We start from the raw sequence: 21,681 nt of genomic DNA, 5'->3' as shown, positions 1-21,681 counted from the left end.
GTGCATCTCATCAAATGCAGATTCGTTAAGTAAGCTTTCGCTAACCTCAATTATAGCGGAACTCAGGCCATCTATTTCGTCTGGCGTTATTCGTTGCAGCGTCTCAGTGGTTACATTGTAAACCTCTTGACTCAAACTGACAGTTTCGTTAAGGTTCAACTCTTCAACGTCTTCAACCAATTCTTCTTGCGCTAAGCTTTCTTCCCCCATTGTTGGTTCTGTTTCTCCGCTACTCTCTCTAGACAAATTTAAAGTGCCCGCACTAAGACTGTCGTTCAGTTCTATTTCTTCCCGTAGACTCTCCTCTAACTCCTCTTCTGTGGGTAAAGGTGGAAAGTCTTCTGTTTCCAAACGATCAGCATCTCCTAAACAACCCGTGTCCGTCTGCTCCTCATCCGTTGACTCCGAAGCACTAATGGATACCTCGGATACGTAATGCTCCCTCACTTGAAAGCGACTATTGTAAGCGGTCTGCAGTTCCAGGGAGGCATTCGCATGGTTAGCCAGGGGATAATCCGTGAGACTAACATTCCCAGAATCCGGATTGGAGGAGGTCTCTTCCAGAGAACTCAAGGAATCGAATTGAGTTAAAGCAGCATTCGCTGCTCCTTCCGGCAGGGGACTTGCCTCTCCATCGCGATCCATTACTATGCGAATCTTGCTGGCATAAATCCTATTGAAGTTCGGCGACAACTTTAGCGTGGACTCCACCTCCTCGTGATCCTGCTCCGGAATCGTCTCTAGCTTATAACTATGGCTACTACAAGTGCTAGCATTATCGTTAGAGGTTGGATGGGTGGTTGAGGCTGAGGTGGAGGTGCTAGTAGTAACATCAAGTTGAACATTCATAACGGGATTAGTAGCGCTATTAGCTGAATCGAGCTGGGCGGGATTAGTAGTATTGGCATTGGCATTGGCAGTATCATTGGCGTTGGCGGAATCGGAAACAGGCGAACTCGGGGCCTCAGTGGTGGCGGGATCATCTCCGTTACCTGTGGCATTACGCGTCAGCCGGCTGCGACGCTGCTGTTTCGGTTGCTCCTCGATGCCGAAAATGGCTGCCAGCTCCTCGCTCGAGTTGTACTGTGAAGGTGAGGATGTGGAGGAGCAGGAAGCTCCCCGCTCCCGGTTCCTGCCCCTCCGATCACCCACTGGCGTCAACTGCAGGGGTGGTGGCGATACCGACGGGGCTGATGGCTTGGACTCCACACTCGGATTAGTAGTGCTACTGATCGTGTTGCTCTGACTCGTGCTCATCGTATTGGTGCTAATGGTGGTGCTCTGCGGTGTGGACTGCACCTCGTACGAGGTGGTGCTAAAGGTCTTGATCGGATCGGTGCTTGGTGCATGGCAATCACTGCTCTGCGACTTGATGTAGTCGCTGGAGGAATATGGATTGAAAGAGGTGATGCTCGAGGAGAGCGGACGGCTGGCGCGCGAGGGACTCGACGACTTGGCCAAACAGTCGCTGCTTGAGCTGAACGAACTGGCGGTGGTGCTCACATTGGGTGGGAAGCTCCCGCTGCCACTCCCACTCGTCAGACTGGGGGCGGTGGTGCGCTGATCATCGGTGGTTGTGGTTGAGCTGCTGCTCTTCGCCTGACGCTCGCACTCCTGCATGATCTTGTCAATCTCCTCGAGCGTCTGGCTCTTGGCTTGGGTCTCTGGAACGGGACAAACGAGAGTGGCATCAGCGGCTGCTCCTCCCGTTGCGTTGGTGGTGCGGTTGCTCATATTACAGGTGGCCAGGTTGTCGTAGTCCGGATTGTTGGCCAGTTCGCTCAACTGCCGCATGCATCTTCTGGCAATGTGCTCGATCTTGTCGGATTGTATGGGATCTAGTTTCTTGATAAGATGCGGCATCACCAGCTGTTCTCCGCCTGGTCCAGTCATTGTGGTCTGCCTCACTTGGAGGGCCTCTTGAACTACCACCGGTGGTTCTGTGGTCACTATGTCCTTGAGGATCTTCTCACAGACCGCATTAGCAGCTTCGGACACCTCATCGATAGCTCGGATGAGTTTGCCCTCCTTATGTAGCTTCCTGAGGGGCTTATCCTGAGGTTCCTGACCCTCCGGTCCCGCATCTGGCAGAGTTTCGAGCAGCATTTGGCCACAACGCTTGGCTGCCTCGGAGACAGCTTCAATCTGCTGCAGTTCATCCTCTAATCTCTGTTGCTCGGCATTCAACTTTGGTCTCGCAGCTGTGATCAATGCCTCCTTGCGAAGTTCATGGAGTTCCTGACTTAGCTTAATGCTGCTGGCCTGCGCATCCTGGGCAATCTTGTTGAGAGCATCATCTAGCATGGGTTCAGGAGTCAGACTCTTACGGGGAGCTGGCACAGGCGCTGCCTTGGGTGTTTCCTCTTTGGACAACCGCTCTGGCAGTTGAGCAATAGCTCCTCCCTGACTGGGATGCCTAAACGGTATGGGGTGGTGCTTCCTAGCCAAATCGAGTTCCTCGTCCTGAGCTTTTAACTTTCGGAGAAGGTCCAGTGTGGCGGGTACGTCTTTGGTATCACTGCCATCCTCACCCTGCAGATTGGACATGCTGCCAGCTCTTTCAAGGTTGCGAGTCAGCTCCATGTAGCTCTTGAGATCTCCACCAGATGGTTTCGCAGCGTCTCTTTGGATCAGATTGTATATGTTGGCCGATTGGGTTCGAATAGCCCGTTGCTTCTTTTGCATTGGGTAGACAAAGCTGGATTTGGGACCAGGAGGATCCTTTCTCAATGAACGCACAGCCAGATCATCCTTAATGATGTCAGGAGAGCCACTCTTCTTCTTAACCCTCACTGGCTCCACGTGAAGATAATCCGACTGTGGAGCAGGCACAATGGGTCCCACTGGGATGCCGAATGGAGGCTGCTTCTCCGATGGCCGATGTTGCAGATTGGCCAACTGTAGGTTTCTGAAGGCCACATCATCTCTGATTGGATCTGGTTCTCCGGTTGGCGAATCTTCATCCTCGTAGTCATCAGCATGCGCCAAGGCGAACTTTTCAAAATCACTGGGAGTTGGTACCCGCATCTTGGAGGAAATATCTAGCTTTGGCTCCTGTTTGGGCTCGGCTGGTTCAGTAAGTCCTAGAGACTTGTAAATGGCCTCCAGTTCGTTGATGGCCTCCTCCAAATTGGCAGGCTTCTTGCGGGGGAAGTAAACAGGAGGCGGTGGTGCCACTGCTGGTGTCAAGCTCATTTTGCGCTCCGGATAAACTGGGGGAGGTGCCTGTTGATGCTGCTCCCTCTTTTCTGCCACGTACTCCTCATATTTGTTGGGTAAATCCTCGCCAGATCGCCTGTTCTGATAATGGTGCGGCATTGAGTTGGTCTTATGCACATCCCGATGACGAATCTCCACATAGTTCTGGTTTCCATGCTCTTGTGTGGGTTTTATGTGCAGACTCCCACACACTATGTTATCCTGATTCGGCGAGGGATTGACTGGTGGCGCAGTCCTCTTAGGTTTCTGCACCTCAGAGTACATTGGCATGGGATAGGTTCGTAGCTCACTAAGTCGCGAGCTGGAGAACGAACGCGGTTTGGCCAACGGCTGCTGGGGAACGGGACTTGGTGTGGGTAGCCCACTCTTAGAGGTTCGCAATATGCCACTGGATGCTGGCACTCCTGTATTGTCCATCCTGCCTGCATCCATCATGTGTATGGGCTTCCTGGAGCGTGGCGTTGCATCTGCCACATAGTGGAAATCAATACCATTCGGCAGGGATTGCTTGCCAGGATGTGCGTTCCTCTCGGATCGAGTTATGAATCTCCTGTGATGCGGTTGCTGTTGACTCACTGGTGCACTGACAATTGACGAACTGGGCTGGGAGTTGAGCGAATGCACCGACTGGTAGTGGGGTGGCTGCCAAATGCGATCGTCCGACGCACAGCGACTATTGTGATCGAAGGCGTAGGACACGGGACGCAGGTCACCAGAGCTGGATCCAATCTGCCCGGAACCTCCAACATGCACTCTCCTCAGCGGATCCCTTGGAGGCGGGGGCGGTGGCAATGGCTTACTCTGCATCCTCCCATTCATGTTCTGCAGGTGTATGTGACTGTCGTAGCTGATGCTTCGCTTTCCATCGTTCTGCATCGCATTCTGCAGGTTCTTCTGGGGCTGCGGTTGCCACTGGACATAGCCAGTGGAGGCGTTCGTTGGCTGGTAGATGGATAAAGGCAGTGGCTGGGTTTTGTATCGCTGCTGGGGTACAACGGGTGCTCCGCCATGACTTGGTTCGCCATCCCGGGACAATCTCTTGTAGTAACGCTCATTGCGGGCCGCTCGACTGCGTCGACTTTGGCCAGCAGCGGAACCCAGATGAATACTCTCATCGCTGCGGTATTTGGAGAACGTGGAGGAGTTCAGCGAGATCAGTTCCTCCTCGCTGGAGTGAGCTCCTGGTGGCTTGGGACCTCGCTGCGCCGATCGAGATTTGGGCTGCTGGTAACCATTTCCCTGAGCTCCAGGCTGCATTAGTAATCTCCTGTCCAGCGAGTTACTCGATCGCTGATAGTAGCCCGGCTGATTTTGATAGTAGGGCTCCGGTTGTATGGCCTCCAAAGGCAAGAAGAACTCATTGTCGATTTGCGGTTGGGGTGGATGCGGTGGAGCCTGCTCTTGCCGCGGACTCACCACAATGTGATCGAACTTGCTGCTACCTCGCGATCCTTTGCCATGTTTTCCCTTCGGCTTGCTGGCTGACTGACGCTGGGCAGGCACAAATCCCGCCTTGCGATCTTCCTCGCTGGAGGAGGCACTCTCAGCCTCCTTTTTCTTGCGAAAAAGCCTCCCGAAGGACCACTTCTGTTTGCCAGAAAGCTGCTGCGAGGATCCTCCAATGCTGTGATTGCCCCTTAGCCGATCCATATCCTCTTCCTCGTCCTCCTCCTGCTGGTTGTTGTGATGGATGTCCGCTGTGGTTGTGGTGGTCGTGATCACCTTTGAATCGTGGTCGTCGGCGCTGCTCCGGTCATTGGTCAGCTGAAGCTCCCTGGGCAGCGGCAATTGTGGCCGCCAAGTGGTCTGAACAGTCTGTAAATGAAACGAGAGAAACAGAGAGTATTTAGTTGAGTTTACTCAAACGCAATCAAGATAAATGAATGTTTTATTTGCCCGCAACTCGCGGAACCGCGAGTCTGATAAGATTTCGTGGTGCCAACTTGTGTTAACTTGGCCCGAAGACCTCGAGATAAGCAAACTCAGTCAGTTTTTAACGATCTTTTCGGCTATCTAAAAGGTTTAAGTTTTTTACGACCTCACGTCGCTTGCATTTACATGACAACCAGAATTTAAACTCCATCTGATTTAGGGTCGTTGGACCCTAGGTTTAGACAAAATTTAGTGGTGCTCATTTTTCCCAGTGTAAGAGACATCTAACTTCAATCTTTTTCCACGTGTCAAGTGCGGTTTTTTTCTTCCTAAGCAAAATCATTTGCATACGGCTCCCACACAGTACTTGCACATAAATACTGTTTTTTTGGTGAATTCAGAGCGGAAGCAGCTTATTATCATGGCAAATTAGAAGTTAAGCGAGCACTTTGAGAAGTGACTTATCTAGATAAACCTCTTGCCACTGTGCTTATACATAATGCATAATGTATTGTTTGGTTCCTGGAAGCATTTCAGCCAATTCACTCGTGATCCATCAAAGCTTTTAAGACCCAAGGAACTATTTAATCTTATCTGCCAATCCCACTTGCCAATTGAAAGGCCCCGCAAACAAATGCTGAAACTAATTAATTTAATTTATTTTACAGCCCTCTCCATACAATTTTCATTCCGGTTTATTTTTTTTCTTTTTTGAGATATTAAACGAAAATAAACCAAATTGCGTGTGAAATTCGACGGGGAGGGCACATATATAATATTTGTTTATACAGAAAGCTCCGCAATTGGTCCGATTTTGGGGCACCAGGCGGCGTGTGGGATCTGGACGCATCATTTCCGTTGCTGACGCCATTCGAAATAGCTAAGGATGACGGCAAATGATATGGGGGCAGAAGAATATCCCAAAGGGTAACACTTGCTTCCCTCCCAAGTGGTAAACAATGAATGAGGAAACATAAGCATAAAGAGATTATGCTCGTGTCGAATGACATTCGATATCGTTGGCATCTGTAAGCGAACTCGAGAAACACTTGGAGTTGTCATGGAAAACATTGGCTTATTAGCACCATTCAGTTTCAATTCATTTGGAAGTTTTCGATATTAAATGATCGATCTTCAACGAAATGGATTACTCGCATCCATTATTCATTGAGTCTTTTTAGTCTTTTTTTATCTTTCATAACAATTCAAAGTCTAGTAAAAATTTTAAGAACTTTTTCGATCGAATTTTAAAATCTTCCAAGAACACATGTCTCATCGTGTGGTCACCACCGTTCGCTCACTTGTCAACTTTGATTTACAGATGGAAATATATGCAAGACTTCCCCAAAGATCTTTGTTCCTCGGCGTGATTCACAATCGCTTTTTAGAGACTCATTATAAAATCTGATCTAGACTATATTTATGTAAATTACACGAGAACGTTGACTGGGGAATTTACGGTCTCCTAAACAGCTGCGTAATGTCGGGCAATGTGCCAGTAAAAATCATATGCGGCTGGGTAAGATGGCCAACGCAAATCACTCATACGCAATGGCGCAAGCCGACCAAACAACAATAGGCACACATATCAAACGTGCGATTGTATCTCTGGGGAAACTATAAATAAGCACACGCAACAACTCCAGATGCGAAACCGAACGAGATTCCCGAAACTCAAATGGCAAATCCCCAAAAAAAGACGGGCAAAACGAGAAATATTTGAGAAAACTTATAAATAAAACAGGCAGCAAAAGTACAAACTGGGTGGAAATAAATTCGCGCGATATAGATCGAGGTATATAGAAGGTACAATCCGGGGTCCGATTCGATCCGATCCGATCCGTCACGAGCACTCGCGCTTTCTAGACTGATTACGGCTAAGGAAAAACTTTCCGTGAAGATCGATTCGCAGGCGACTAAAAAGCTCCCAAAAGAAGCTCCCCAAATGGGCAGAAGAGCACCTATAGAACTTAAGAGAACCGACGAATGGGGTGAAGCATTCCCAAGAGTGCGTTTTACATGGTTGGGGCGAGAGAGGCGGTGCTCTAGAGGAAATCCCTTTAGTTAGTCCCTTGGCCGTCGGCTAAATTTCAATTAAGTAAACAGCTAAACTGGAAACTAAATTGATTTTTCTAGCTTGCCCAAATCGGGATCATTAAAAGTGTATTACGATTGCGGGCAGTCAATGAACTTTTACCCCGCCTTCGGGCATTTTAATTAAGGCCGAAAATACACAATTCAATTAAGTGGGCAGGGAAAACTCTGCAGGTGAAGGCGGTTCATACATTCATCCTCCAGCGGAAAAACACAGGCTGCACTCAGAAATAAATTACCCCAAGTTCGAAATGTGTTTTTAAAGTATTGTGACTAGATTATGGATTTTTCACCATTAATTCTTATAAAAATAAAATTGAATTCATTAATTAGAACTTTAAGACCATATTTCACTCAACTATTTGTATGAGTGTATGTCACCTTTTGTTTGTGGTTCTGTCACCCGATTAACAAGATCATTAATTTCGGGAGAGGCGAAGGGAATATGTGACCAACTTCTGGGTATGAATGTTCCCGAAAATAGCATCTCTATAACACTGATCGAAGATGTTCCACTTGTGTCACATAAATATGTCCGAATGATTCACTCGGCTCGTATATAAAACGATGGCTAATGCAATTATCTGTAGTCCAAAGGTAGGAAAACTGTTTAGACAGCTTGGAAAATCGAAAACAAGCCCCGAGCTATGCGGAAGATCTAGTCGGTGGCGAAACTAAAGTGCACTCGAAAGTGGGTGAAGTGAGTTCCATCTAATTATAGTCGGACATTTGCTATATATACACTGGGGAAAGATCAGACGAGCGAGGAACGCGGCAATATGGGTCGCAATCCTCGAGAACTTGGGGTAGAGAACTACCTGGGCAAACTGGGATAACCTTGGATTCCCCAGCTTCAATCGCTTCAATAAAAATGAGTTCAAATCGGTTTCGCTCCTTATTCGCAGCTGTGCGGCGAAAAGTTAATGAACTGAAACACGAATTTTAATTACATGTTTAATGACTTCAATTTAATATTATCGCTGCTCGTGGGGCGACTTCAAAGCTGCCAAGATTTATGCGGTAAGTGCTGTACATTTCGAGGGATAAGTGAAGTGTATTTATAAACTTGGCAGCGTTGTTTGAATACCGTTTTAAGTATCTGCCACATCCGCTTGCAAAAGCATCTCTGCGGCAGCCAAAAGAAGTTGAAATATCTGTGTCAGAGCGGAAAATCCCCCAAGCTTATCACACACATTATGCAAAAAAGCCGCAAAAAACTCAAATGCCGAGCTGAAATTAAGAAATTTCTGCGCGGAGCTCAAGTCTTGGGGCTGACAGAAACAAGTGGTTGGGCTCCACTTGGCTCCACTTCTAATTCATTCGGGATGGCCCCCGACAAGCGAATGTCTCTGTCTTCCAGCGGTTCGGCTTTCGAGCATGCATAATCTATACTAATTTCTATGCTCGAAAACGCGGGGTCAACAACACGCCATCAGAACTGACCAACTCGGCTGGAAAAACTCCGGTTGAAACTCCCCCGCTCCCGGATTTTATTATTATTATTTATATTTATGCACAGCACGTGTTGCACTTCTTGGCTGCAAGTCAGCATGTTTGTTTATCCCGACGAGCTAATGACTAGTGCGTGATATCGCTGATGTTGCCACATTCCCATTGTTTCGGGCGGGAATCGCCGAAGGGAGGAGTATCTCTGGGGTAGCCGGGTGAACCAGGAAGTACGCTCAGCTAACATCGCTCTGCAGCCTTCCTCGCATTTCAAATTATGCATATTTTGTTCATTTTTCACGTCGGACGGAGCCGAAATATGTGAGAATTTGTTATGCTGATATGCTATGTTTTTGGTTTGGGTTTACTCAAGAATCCTATGGAAGCGGAATATAATTCTAAAAGTTCATTTTGATCATTTTTCTTCAGCTAGAAATTGTTTGCTTACAACTATTTTCTCCTACAATTAGTCCACAAATTTCTTGTTATACCCCAGCAATTTTCCACTTGGCCAAAACATGTTTTCAAAAATTTCTATATTCCATAGATTCAAAACTTTTCGCCACTCAGCTCACAACTTTAACAGACCATGAAAGCGAAAAACAATTTTTGAAAGCAGCCGCCGGCATTAAAAGTGTTTTGTGGCTGCTGTAATTTCATAAGAAAATAAAAATTCTGCGTGGCCAACGCATGAGAAAATATTTTGCATATCTAAACGAAAAAAAAACACATAACACATAACAAACAGACGAAACTTGTCGCTTTCGTTTTCAAATATCGGGGCGTTGAACTTTTCCCAGAAAAGCCGCGTTTGACATGGAGATCTTGGGCAGTCGGCCGGTGGGCCCCCGATTTTACCTATTGGTTTACACTTCACCTTTCTTGCTGTTTGTTATACAAAACCGACTTTCACTGGAAGTCATTAATTTTCACCCAAACTCGAGTGTGAGCCAAAGAAATCAGCATTTGATCCACAGACACACACATGTAAATCGATTTTTAATTGCTACGAAATGTGCGTTGGGAAACTGGGGAGCCTAACAAGCAGGTGGTAAGTATGCATTTAAATTTATGAAAATTATGTGTCCGATTATAAATTCAACTTCTGGGAAGGGGGATCACAGATTGAGCTGCAGAGCCGGCTAATTTGTAGCGTTTAGTTAACTTTGATTCGATAGGGAAACACACAATCTGCATAATTACGCGAAACTCTCGAAGGCCTTTTGCGTAAGCTTATGTGGGATTTGGGATTTCGTTTTGGATGAATGAAATGTTAATCGGAGCAACAGGTTCACTGGAGATGGCTCAATCCGAGCTTATATCTCAGATTGAAGACTATGAATGAAGAAATTGGTAATAGTAAAGATAGTAGAGTTATACTTCTAAAAGAAATATAAGTTCTTGCTTAAAGTGTGAGTTTAATTAGCACCTTAAGTTTTAGCCCAAATTGATTTTCTGATTCAGTATGGATATGCCATTAACGCCTTAATTTGTATGTTTGTTTATAGAATTCGTATCCCTCTGTCGACACAAAAGACAGAACAAAGTCTTTTAATGGAAATATTAAAAGTTTGTTTAGCTTTGCGTGGGCAGTGACTAAAGACGTATAACTTTAACGATCATTCAGGGTTTGTAGGGAAAATCACATCAACGGCTGGGGAAAGATTTCAAAATAAACACAGACAGCGATCTTTGTTAGAGTTCACAAAGCGGAGCATTTTATTGCGAGACGAGCCAGAAAATGCATTTTTTGCACGCTTCGCAGTCGCTTTAAGCGGCTGAACTTGTTTTTTGTGCTGCTTTGTGGGATTAACAAGCCATTAACACGTCTCGAGTACTTTCAGTCCCAAGACCTTGACCCAGCCATCTGAAAAAAGGAGGTAATCGACGGGTAAGACCGAACTTCAATGTCGAACGGGGCGTATGCCGGAATTAATTATGAATTGCTAAAGGCACTTGTTCGAAAATTGTACATTATATGCTAACACGCATGAAACGTGCATCTTCTTGCGCTACTCAGCTATTTCCGTAATATTTTCGGGTTTAAAATACTCAAAATGGATTTTGCCATGGCCCAAAAAAAAGAATTCACATCATCATTTTGTTTATAATGCGTACACACAAAATTTGAGCGGCAGCCAAACGAGATTTTGAAGCGTATTTATTTTTTTATTTAACGCACACGTAATTATTTTGGAGGTGTGTTAGATGAAGAATGAATAGGTTTTTCGGTAATGAATATTTTACATTTAAAGTTGTGTGATTAATGAAGTAAACAATGGGTATAGTTCTTCCTTGTAAAAGTAAGGTGTCAAAAATGTATTTGATTTTCTACACAAACCAGTGAATGATCATTTTTACTCAGTGCTTATTTTCAAAATATTATTTTTGTGTTTATTTCTTTTTCAATTTTCTTTGCTGACAGACAGTTCAGTTAAAAGCTAGAGGAAATTTCTTTGGCAGAAAATCTAGATGTGCAAAAATTATACAATATATGTGCAAAGACCGCATAGGAATATATTTAGTTAATGCCGGCAAAATCTTTGAGTTTGTATATACACCTGAGATTTGCGGATGAAAAATGTGAATCTTTCGCGAATGAATCACTTTTGAATTAGTTGAATCGTTTATACTATGTGTGCCGAATCAAATAGTTAGTTCTCGTTATTTACGAGCTCCGAGGGCAAGGCCAAGTTTGGCATCATTTGAGACTTTGGCTAGACAAGTGACTAGTACGAATAGGAAGGAAGCCGACAATTTGCATGCTAGACCAAAGGCATTAAATTAATTTCGCATATCGCGAAGCTGTTTCTAACATCCTTAGAGCGGGAAAAATAGCCGGAAGCTAGCATTTTACATTTCCGCTCGGCAACAAAGACCGCAATTGAACGGACAGTGATTACGGTTCGGTTTAGTCGAGAAATTATATGGTAAACTTTCAATCTTCACAGTTAATGCATGCCAAACAAACTGCGAACATGGCTACATGGATACATTGGCACATTGGTACATTGGCACATGGATACATGACAGGTGGTCTAGATTTTGTGGCCCAAGGTTCGAGCCTTCATTGCGGATTAGTTGCAATTATTGTGGCCTCTTGACATTCTTCTTTATGAAAGACAGCAGCGGTCAACACAAAACTCAGCACTTACGCACTATCGATTTTTGCCCGGGCTTAAACCTATTAAAAGCCGCCACTTCCAAAGAGTGTCATCGATTGGTGTTTGTTTGTTTGACAATAAAAGTAGCCAACATCATCGAATAGAAAGATACATCAGCGAACTTGCCCCTGAGGGGCTTCAATTAAATGACCAAATGGCCAAATGAGCAAAGGGACTGCGATAAAGAGCAATAAACTAAGGCCTAAACCGAGTAATTAAAGAGCAGCCCATTTGATTTTGTTTGTTTTGTCTTCTTCCTGCCCACCAAATTGTTATTGAACTTAATTGGATTTGGTAACTACTTGAGCCGAAATGGATGAGAAAGAGTGACCGAAACCCCGAAGAGCAATCAAAATTGGAAAATTGTTTTCTTTATATAAGTGCATTGAGCAACGAATATGGATTCAGTTGATTTTAATCGGATTTTAACAAACTGTTGGTGGTGAGCCAAAGAAAAGTGCAATGAAAGCAAATTGCATCGTAAAACGATCTCGAAATACTGCAGAAACAATTGTGCAATAAAGTAGAAACAGCTGAAGAAAACGCTGCGATTCCGAGTTTTAACTCAATTTAATTTCTGAATCTAAAGATATCAATCTAACTCAGTGGACCACACAGTGGTTTTTCTAGTAATTTTCCATTTTATTTTCCATCTACTTTTTACAACACAATTTTTCCACTTAATGCCAAAGATTTACTCTTCGTAAGCGACGATCACGTAACAAATTTCATTTACTCAGACGACGTGCGCACTTCAGCGTGAAATAATAAAATCAATTGGAATCGGGCTGAGAACAAGCCAACACTTTTAGTATAGTATAGTATACACTTTACTTAGTTACAACATTGAAGAGTAAAACTTTTCCCTTTTATTCGCTTTTATCTGAATAACAAGGAAAAAGAATCGAAACTCCATTCGACATGCCATTCAACGTGAGCCAACAATTACACAACTCTCGGGCACCAAAAACATGGCCATAAAAAGCCCATTTCATCAATGTCAGACGCAGGGGATTGCCCTCATCCCCCGATTCCCCGATCCAGCTGCAGCTCCACCTGGCATGTGTCATGGGTACATGGACATGCCCATCAGCATCAGCATATGAAACGTTTTTCACATTTTGTGATTTCTTTTTTATTTTATTTTCCAGCTGGCACACGTGCGGCAATTAGACGAGCAGCCAATAATTTCGCTTAATAATACACAAAAAATACTGGCATGGCATGAGGAGTAGAGTGGTTCAATCGAACGTAATTATGGTACTTAAGGTAATGTTTTTTAACGCATTTCTTCGCAGACTTTTGAAGGTCATTGGGTAGCATTTGCATCGATTAAATTAAATATAGATAGAGGCATAACAACAATAAAAGTAATGCCTGCCTCGGACTTGTGGCCTCAGTCATGCCAAGTTTATCGATGGAGAAAAACACGAAAACAAGTTTTCCTCGTGGCTCTATCGAATTACATTGGAGCGTGAGTTCCGCTTTTAATACGATTCTAGGTGGGAAATATATACGCCTGATTCGCTACGTTAATGTTAAGACCCGTAAAAACCCTTACGCCTCCAAAAAAAACATCTCAACAAATGGTTATGATCCACGCCTCAAAGGCAATGAACTTGAACCTCCGTAAAATATTCAAATTCAAAGGTTTTCCTCTTTTCCCCAATTGATAGGGCATGAAATGAGTTTGTCAAAGATAAATCATCCTCCCAGATCGAGAAGAAAGGCCAGCGAAGAAAGAAACAGGTAGGAATCAAAACCGTATAGTATTTATTCTTTCTTCAGCCTGGCATTTCAAGGAATTACAGAATCCTGTTCTCTAGTTTCAGGTAGTTGGTGTGGGTGTGTCGTCTTATTGTTTCTGGCTACATCATAAAATGTTTGTTTGGAACGAAGGTAAAAAGGTATTTTAGGGTTGGTTCGGAAAGGGTTTCCTGAACTTTAATTGCGTGTTCAGGACCTCGAGGTAATTAAATTGATACATATTTCATGTCAGGGGAATGCGGAATTATATGGTCCACACCCCAGAGAAAAAGGAATCCCAAAGAGGATGAAAGCCTCGCCCAAAACACAAACAGAATTCCACAGCGCTAAGCCAGGGATTTATTCTGGCCAAGATCAAATGGCCAGTGACTCCTATAATAAGGCTCTTATTACGCACCCAGACGAACCCATCCCAATTCGAATCCAAAACCACAGACGACATTTGAGGATCAGCGACGCGCTCAAGTGTAAATCTGGAGCAAATCCATATCAATATCAATATAGATCGTCTCGTCTTGCCCAAGTTGTTGACCCAGTGTAACGGCAATCCAAGGTTCTAGCGATAGCCTAAGCATCACATTCACTTTACAATTTTTTGTTGGCTCTTGCAATAAAAAAAAAAATCTTGGAATAAAAATATGTCGCATTTCTGATGTATGAGGCTTTCTGTTCCGAGTTCTTATCGACTCAGCCACAATATCATTTGTCAAAGTGTCAACTCCGGGCATTGTTTGTGTTTATATACGAGCATAGTCTGGTGTGGCATCTTCGTTTCGCCCTTTGTTTTTTTCGCTGTCTGTCCGAAATCTGAGCATTGAAAATTGAGTAATATGCACGGGTTTTCGGTATGCGGGCCTCTTTGGAGATGGGTTAGTCGAGATTGGCGGCCAGTGATGCGGCATTTTATAATAATGCAGAGAGAAGAACGATGAGGCATGCTATGCGAGCACTAAAGATTGGGGATTGGCTTTTTGCCGTTGCAGGCAGGCTCACGAGATTGAAGATTCATTGCTTCTCTGACAAGGCCGGTAGCCCAAAGTGGATAAGGGGCATGCAGTTAAAAATGATCAAGATTAGCGCTTGATGGAAAGTCAAGGTGAGCCGGGTTTGAAAAGTTCTTAGATAGTCTTCGGCTTAAAAGCTTTTATGCAAGAAACCCATGGATTGTTAGATGTAAAGTGGTGTTTATAATGGCCATAGGTTACTTTTATGAACTCAGATTTCTAAGCCAAGCACACAGCGCGGCAAATCTTTATAAATTAATATGGTCGCTTTAATTGATCATTCAACCATTTCTACAACATCCGAGATTTATTCTCTTTATAAAATGTTTTCACTCGAAAAAACGTACATAACCATTTCAAACACTGAAATTAAGCAACGTCCGTTAATGTAATCAAATTTAACCGTTTTTGGTAACCAATCTCAAGCGAATTTTGCGCACTTGACACCTGAAGTGTCGTCACCTGTCGCACGAGCAGACCTTTCACAGAAACCCAGACATTTACAGCCGTCAATTGATTATACAATTTACCAGTAAAGATACCAGTTAATGGTTTCTATCGAAAAATGTATTAACATTGACCGCAGTCAAATTTGCAATTTCACACGATTCGGGGAGTGAAAGAGAGTAGAAGAGAGACACCCACCTGAGCACACTAATTGCAGGTGGGCCCAAAAGCGAGTTGGCGTTTTGGCCAAAGAAATTTCGTTGTGGCGCTGATTTATGCTCGAGTGTTTTGACAACAGGCCGAAGACTTTCAAAACGATTTATTTGGCTTTTTGTAAATCATTTTCCAAATTGAAATTGGGTTAATTGAGCTTGACTTTGAACAGTTAAAAGGGTAGAGGCATTTTTGTGTGTAGGCAGTTGTTCCAGAGAAATGTGGATAGAATACTGAGGGACGCAGAGTTTCGGAATCGATCTGTGTGAAGTCGTAGAAATGCAATTTGTGGTTTCAAAGCGTCTTGAATGAAAGCCCCATTCGGGCTCAACGCTTGAGTAGTTTGGCCTGAAGATGCTGGAAACGGGGAGAAATAATGGCTTTAAAATGGTAATTCTGATACGCTCAGGTAAATAAGTGGGCAAGTGGATCAATTCTAAGTCTTCTCAATTCATCCGCAGATGCAGAGAACTGTTAGAGTGTTAGATGTCAACTTTCCACATGATCGATGAACCATCAGGAGTGGCTTAAGAATACTCCAAACGAAGTCCGCTAATCAAAGAACTATCACAATAGAACCAAAGATTTTCACTTCATTAGGTGCGTCTTTGTCCAGCGAGTCTATGGAGATACATCGGCATAAGCCATACAACTCCATGCTATCCACCGTTAAATTGTTTTTCGTTCGGCATTTTCGTAATTTACTTGATTAAATGCATTGATCATTAGGCGTTCTCCGTCGAGAGCAAAACTAGTTTACAGAATCCAGATAGTGGCAGGAAGCTGGCACACAAAAATGCTCGTCGAAGGTAAGCCACATTTTCAACCGAAAAACACAAGACCCAGAGGAAAGACAAAAACACACAATGAACTGAGGAGACACCTGCCGTAGTCCAAGCCGTTAGCAGTTGGCTACTGCCACACAATGGACCCAAGTCGCAGTCGAGCTGGAGGTGGAAGTGGAGGTATCTGGTATGCAACCTGTAGATATGCGCTTTATAATTGCATGAACCGCTGCACCAACTGACCCACTTCGGCACACCATATAGACTCTACTATAGAACCCGAGTCTTGGGCACCCGCAGTCCGGCAATAATGAAGCTTGTTCTGCGGCTTCTGTGGGCCCCCCAAATAAAAAAGACGGAAAATAGAAAAATGAATAGGCTAAATTAGTTTAAAACAAATGTAAGCCCGCATGAGCGAACGAGTTAAGGCGATAATTTATGCAATTGCCTCGAGTCTTTGAACTTTTCAAACGAAACCAACAACCCAGCAAGCTTTTCTTGTTTGCTTTGGCACCTTAGGGAAAATTGAAAATTAGTAGTTAAAAAGTTCAGCTTTTCAGCATGGATTCGCTGCTCCAGAAGATCTCCGAGTTGTTTCATAACTTCACTTCCCCCATTGCAGCGGTGGTATACAGTCCTAAGAATGTAGAGAACGCAGAAGAAACCCAAACCTCTGCAAACCAAATACCAGAAGCTTTGAGCCAGGAAACTGGGAATCCGGAAACTGGGAAGCCGGACTCTAAACGCCCTTCACCTGATACCACTGAACCCCTAACCTCTGGTGATATTCCAACCCCAGATGTCAAGTTGCAAAAGTTCAGGGAACAAACAGCCTCACATTTAAACTACGAGCTAGAGTTTGTTAACTTCGTAGATCGCAACGCCCCGCAGGGTCTGTCGAAGAAGTTAATGGATATAATGCCCTATCTGGAAGTCAGCTTTTTGTCCTGGCCAGCGTTTTGGATTTGGCGCGGCTACAACTGGCAGTCCGCACGGAAAACGGAGAGAATCGCTTTTTACATTCAAAGGGTTTGAAATACAGCAGTCTACCGTGCAATTAACCCATTAAAAACTATTCATTTCAGACCTATCAACAGGCCAAGCTAATGCAGTTGGCCATCTTAGCCACTGGTCTGTTCACGATATCAATGGGTCGACCTGCCGGCATACCAATAGAAATGCACACTGTGCACAATAATCAGGAAGAAACAGATGACATCGGAGACTCCTCTTAGTTCAGGTAAGCCTTGATATATGTTTCTGTCCAGACTTTAAACACACACAATACACAACTTTCGGTCGAAAATTAAACCTTTTGAAGATGGGCATCCAAAATTATTACGGCAATCTGAAGGAGAAGTTCTTGACGAGGCTCAAGCGAAAGGAGGAGGAACCAACCAAGCCAAGAGCCCACCCACCTCGGATGCATAATCTTGGCGAGGAGATACGTTTACTAGTGCATTCGCAATCGTTTGAAAAGGCCTACAGTACTGCAGCACCATTTCTTTTCGCCAGTTTGGGGGCGTGGCCGGGCTATTGGCTGTTCAGAGGAATGGATTACCATGTTCATCGATCGCACATTCCATTGCCCATCTACATAAGACAGGTGAGTCGTTTGCTGCTTCGGTTTGCCATAAAGTTTTTAGCTAAACACATTATCATCTTAGACTTACTATCAAGCCAAAGTGGTGCAGCTTTTCATTATCTTGGCCGGCACATATACCGTTTTCAGAAATGCCAGTCGCTTGCGATTGATGAATGCAAATAGAGTCGGCCCGAATTGAAGCCTTCAAAAATCATGCAATGGATGTCCAAGAACCAGCGTCTTACAAATTTCGGAAACAGACCATCGGAGAGTTGAACTTTTAATTTAACAAACTCAAAATATAAACACAAAAATACATTTTATATGCATTTAGTACAAAGTTGAGTCTGTTGATGCATCCGATTCTCCGGAATCATCACTTTCCTTATCTTCATCATCTTGAGCCTCCCTTCTAATGGTCTGGATTACGTGTGCTAGTGCGCCACCAGAGACACCATTGTCCACCAGTTCGATGCAGATTTTAAGGGATTCTTTGCTGAGGCCGGAGTTCAGTACATCCGATATGGTTTGCAGGATGGTCAAGCGATCGTCGGATTTATGTTGTGTCGGTTGTTCTGACATACTTATTGCACAAATTTTGATATAGCTTGATATGAACTCTGAATAAATATCAAAATAATTTAGGGGCAATGATGACAGATAGCTCAAAACCAATCGATTGAATGTATAATTTTCAAGTGATTAATGATCGTGGCTATGTCAGAATATTTGATTTCCCTTCATAATCCCAGGCTGGCACATTTGTTCTGCTAACCCGAACCCCGATGCCTAACCGTAATCCACATTGCCAGCTGTAAATCGTAACACCGTTTCAAGTTCAAAGTTCAGTAATGAGGCACCTGCTCCAGTGAACCCCCATTCGCTCGCCATCCGATCTGCCCGCTGCCAAGTGGAAAGATAAATTAGCTACAAATTAAACAAATTATATACGCCAGAGATGCGTGCCTCTCACAGCCATTTTGAAGCGGAGGGGAGAATTGTAAATGCTGAAGAAATCTCAAATCTCAGCTGGCGGACAATTAAAAAACGCTTAAATGAAGATCTTTTTCAGTCGGCAAGTGCAGTGCCGCCAGCATGTGATAAGTAAGAGCAAACACTTAATCGTGAGAGGGGGATCTATTGTATCGCTTGGCCTCACCTGTATGAGATACATTTTCCGCTTTTTTTTCGACGCTCCGCACAACGAATGCTAATTATGCAGCATCTGATGTGGTGATGATGAAGTGGTTACTGTCTTGCTCTACTTGGAATGCAGCTCACTTTTCGTATGTTTTATGGGTCTGGTGCAATTGCGATCAATTGGAAACCGAAGAGAAGGCGATCTCGGGACTTTTTCACTCAATGAAAATCAATTGAAAAACGTTTTCGCTGCGAAAATGTAGAACTTCACTTGGTAGCGAAGCAATTTGCAGCTTTAACTGAGGCGTTCAAACTAAAACAGTTGGCCGTGTCTTATTGTACAGTTGTATATAGTCGGGCTATATAAACGCAATTAGTCAGCAGCACGTAAACACAAAATTAATGAAAGGCAAGTGGGGTAGATATTGAACTCGCTTGTCTTGTGGCAGTGAAATTAGCCCGATCGAAAGGGGTAGTACATAAACTTTTCAGAGGGTGTTTCCCTGCTTAACACACTTTGCTTGCTATGGCAATAGGTTTGCAAATGCCTTTGCAAGGTGTTCACACCGCACAAAATCGATCAAACAAATATTTTCAAACACGATTGGCCAGCTCAATGTATGGGAACTTGAGCGGTCTTTTGGTATTTCGAGGTTTTTCTTCGCTGTTTGTTTATGCTTTATTTATTTACACAAATATGTACAGTTCGTGGGTTTAGGTTTAGTGCGTGGTTTAGTGCATATTTAGTGTATTTGTCATTTGAATATTGTTTTCTAAATTGTTATTCGTAAACGCGTTTGAATGACCATCGTGTCTGTGAGTTGAGCGCGAACTGAACTGAAATTCCGCTGGGCTGTAGCCGCAAAGCAGCTTGTGGATTGTATCTTATGGATTCCATGCAACCTCATCATGAGGTTCGCTTCGAACATGTTTGGAAATATCTCTGATAGCCGCCGTATCAAACAGGTTGCGCACGATTGGGAATGTTCGGTTATGTTCCCAAGATTCCCGGGGCTGCACTTGAAATCGCTTCGACATTTCTTGATGTCACAACTTCGGAATTCGGATTATTCTGGGGATGGAGGCGCCCACTAGGAATTTAGTTAATTTGTTGATTATTCCGAGCACCATGGATGGGGCAGAAATTGGGCTTAATGAATGCTAAATGATTTAAATGGGTGGAAAGACTAAGGGATGAATAGCATGGGGCGAACATACGTGAGTTGGTCATGGGTTAGAGGTGGATCATTCGTACTTTTATGATAGTAAATAAAACTAAATAGTATTAAGGAAAGTGTGTATAGGCACCCTTTTGAAAACCAAGATTGCCTAGCCCAGTCATATGCAACCCAAACCCAAAACCTCATAACTATTCATCTCTCCACACCCAGGCGCAAGTCTCAGCTTGTGGAACGCATTGCAACAGGTTCGCCGGGCATTAAAAATAAAAGCTGCAGAAATCCGTAAGGCGAAAAAAACGAGACCATAATAATTAATACCGATCGGCCGAGAAACCCACCGAACTCCGCCAAAGGAGAGAAGTGCGTAAGTGAAATAAAGAAAAACAGGAAATTGTTGCGAAATATTTCATAACCTGCCAGCGAGAGATGACAAAACTGCGGATGGATCTGCATCTTGTGAAGAAATTTCACCCAAATACCAAGGCGAAAGGGGTGCGGTATCTTGGCCAATAATCGTTCACCCTTGAAATCGGCTTTCAATTTGCAAAAGTATAAAAAATAAAAATGAAAAGGAAACTTGCGGCCAATTTCATTGGCCATGCCTGCCCGATTCTCTGGCATCTTGTGGCACAAATGTGTGGCACCGTGATAAATGCACCGAATAAGACGGGAGAAATAAAATCAAAATGAGCTAAGACAAAAAACCTGCAATCAGCAAACGAAAGTGAAACAAAAGCGCCGACGAGCGAGCAAGAGAGACGGGGAAAAGACATCGGGAACGCTCAGCGAAAAACTTGCAATTTCCATTTTAAATACGCAACAACTTTCGGCTAGAGGCAGGCTGCCAGCCACAAGGAGTCCACCTCGTTGGTCCACCCCGCCCCTCATGCAGCTGCTCAAAAACCATAAAGGAAGGGGCGGGAGGCAATGGGTCTTAGGACCAGATCCAGACATACACTTAGAGAAAGTGGCACGAATAAACTTAGTAAGTTTAAATATCTTAGTTGGTCTGTGTAAAATGAATCGAAAATGAATCCTTATTTAGAGAGAGCCACATATTATCGTTCATAATATTCATATTATGAATATATTATTATGTTCAATGCAATATATCGTTTTCATCGTGTATCCATGAACAACAAACGACTTGGGCCGCAAACTCCTTGACTCGGCGATTTGTTGTCTGTGGATCGTCTGGCTCTTGATTGGAGCTGCCCTCCAGGAAGCGGACGAGGAGGAGCAGGAGCAGGCGAGGCAGGAGGAGCTTGGGAAGCCGTAGGAGTCTGGGCGGATTGGCGCTCTTTTGTTGGGTATGTCATCAGCATAAATTTCGCCTCGCATTCATCATAATTTCCATGCATTTAATTTGTATCATAAATTGTCTGCTTTAGACTCCTAGAGTCTGACACTGAGATTGCAAAGGGCCATAAATGCTGAGATATGAAATCTTCCATTAGTTCTGGGGCGGGAGAGCTTTGCTTTTGCCAAGTTCCCAGCAAGTTCAACGAACGACTGGCATTTTCACTTTCACTTAAAGCAGCAGGGAAATGGGAAATGCAGGTTCAATGGTCACGCACTTGGCAAAACAGCAGCCGCACAAGCTAATTGACATCCCTAGCCGGTGTCTGATTACCCAGCAGATTTTGCAAATGAGCCGGGCAAACATTGGCAAAAACAAGCCCAGACACTTGAGATACAACGAAATGCATTCGCCAGATACAAAGGTACTGCGATGCAAAGATACAAAGACACAAATTCACTCGA

At 44.0% G+C, this 21,681-nt stretch overlaps 4 protein-coding genes across 10 annotated transcripts in view; 2 read left to right on the top strand and 2 right to left on the bottom strand.

Moving 5' to 3' along the window:
• Positions 1-19,558, bottom strand: part of LOC117141986 (supervillin) — a 101,404-nt gene extending 81,846 nt beyond the window's left edge. For all 7 annotated transcript variants that reach the window (XM_033305800.1, XM_033305801.1, XM_033305802.1 and 4 more), the window contains exons 1-2: positions 18,756-19,558; positions 993-5,034 (exon numbers count right to left, since the gene is read on the bottom strand). In XM_033305800.1, coding sequence (XP_033161691.1) covers positions 993-5,034; positions 18,756-18,770 — 4,057 coding nt within the window. In that variant the 5' untranslated portion in view covers positions 18,771-19,558. The remainder of the gene's footprint in view (positions 1-992; positions 5,035-18,755) is intronic.
• Positions 16,516-17,246, top strand: LOC117141997. The gene is made up of 2 exons (XM_033305845.1): positions 16,516-17,040; positions 17,097-17,246. Exons 1-2 carry the CDS (start codon positions 16,573-16,575, stop codon positions 17,244-17,246), a joined length of 618 nt encoding a protein of 205 aa, XP_033161736.1. The 5' UTR covers positions 16,516-16,572.
• LOC117142000 lies at positions 17,301-17,915 on the top strand. Its single transcript, XM_033305849.1, has 2 exons — positions 17,301-17,617; positions 17,679-17,915. The coding sequence occupies exons 1-2, from the start codon at positions 17,333-17,335 to the stop codon at positions 17,793-17,795; spliced, it is 402 nt and encodes a 133-aa protein (XP_033161740.1). The 5' UTR covers positions 17,301-17,332; the 3' UTR covers positions 17,796-17,915.
• On the bottom strand, positions 17,864-18,276 carry LOC117142001 (mitotic-spindle organizing protein 1). The gene has a single exon (XM_033305850.1). It carries the CDS (start codon positions 18,176-18,178, stop codon positions 17,927-17,929), a length of 252 nt encoding a protein of 83 aa, XP_033161741.1. The 5' UTR covers positions 18,179-18,276; the 3' UTR covers positions 17,864-17,926.
• Positions 19,559-21,681: the final 2,123 nt, after the last annotated feature.

The sequence above is a fragment of the Drosophila mauritiana genome, chromosome 3L (genome assembly GCF_004382145.1).
Source record: "Drosophila mauritiana strain mau12 chromosome 3L, ASM438214v1, whole genome shotgun sequence".
In the NCBI taxonomy this organism is placed as follows: domain Eukaryota; kingdom Metazoa; phylum Arthropoda; class Insecta; order Diptera; family Drosophilidae; genus Drosophila; species Drosophila mauritiana.
The sequence above is the reverse complement of the archived record's forward strand: the minus strand, read 5'-3'. Positions and strand labels throughout refer to the sequence as shown.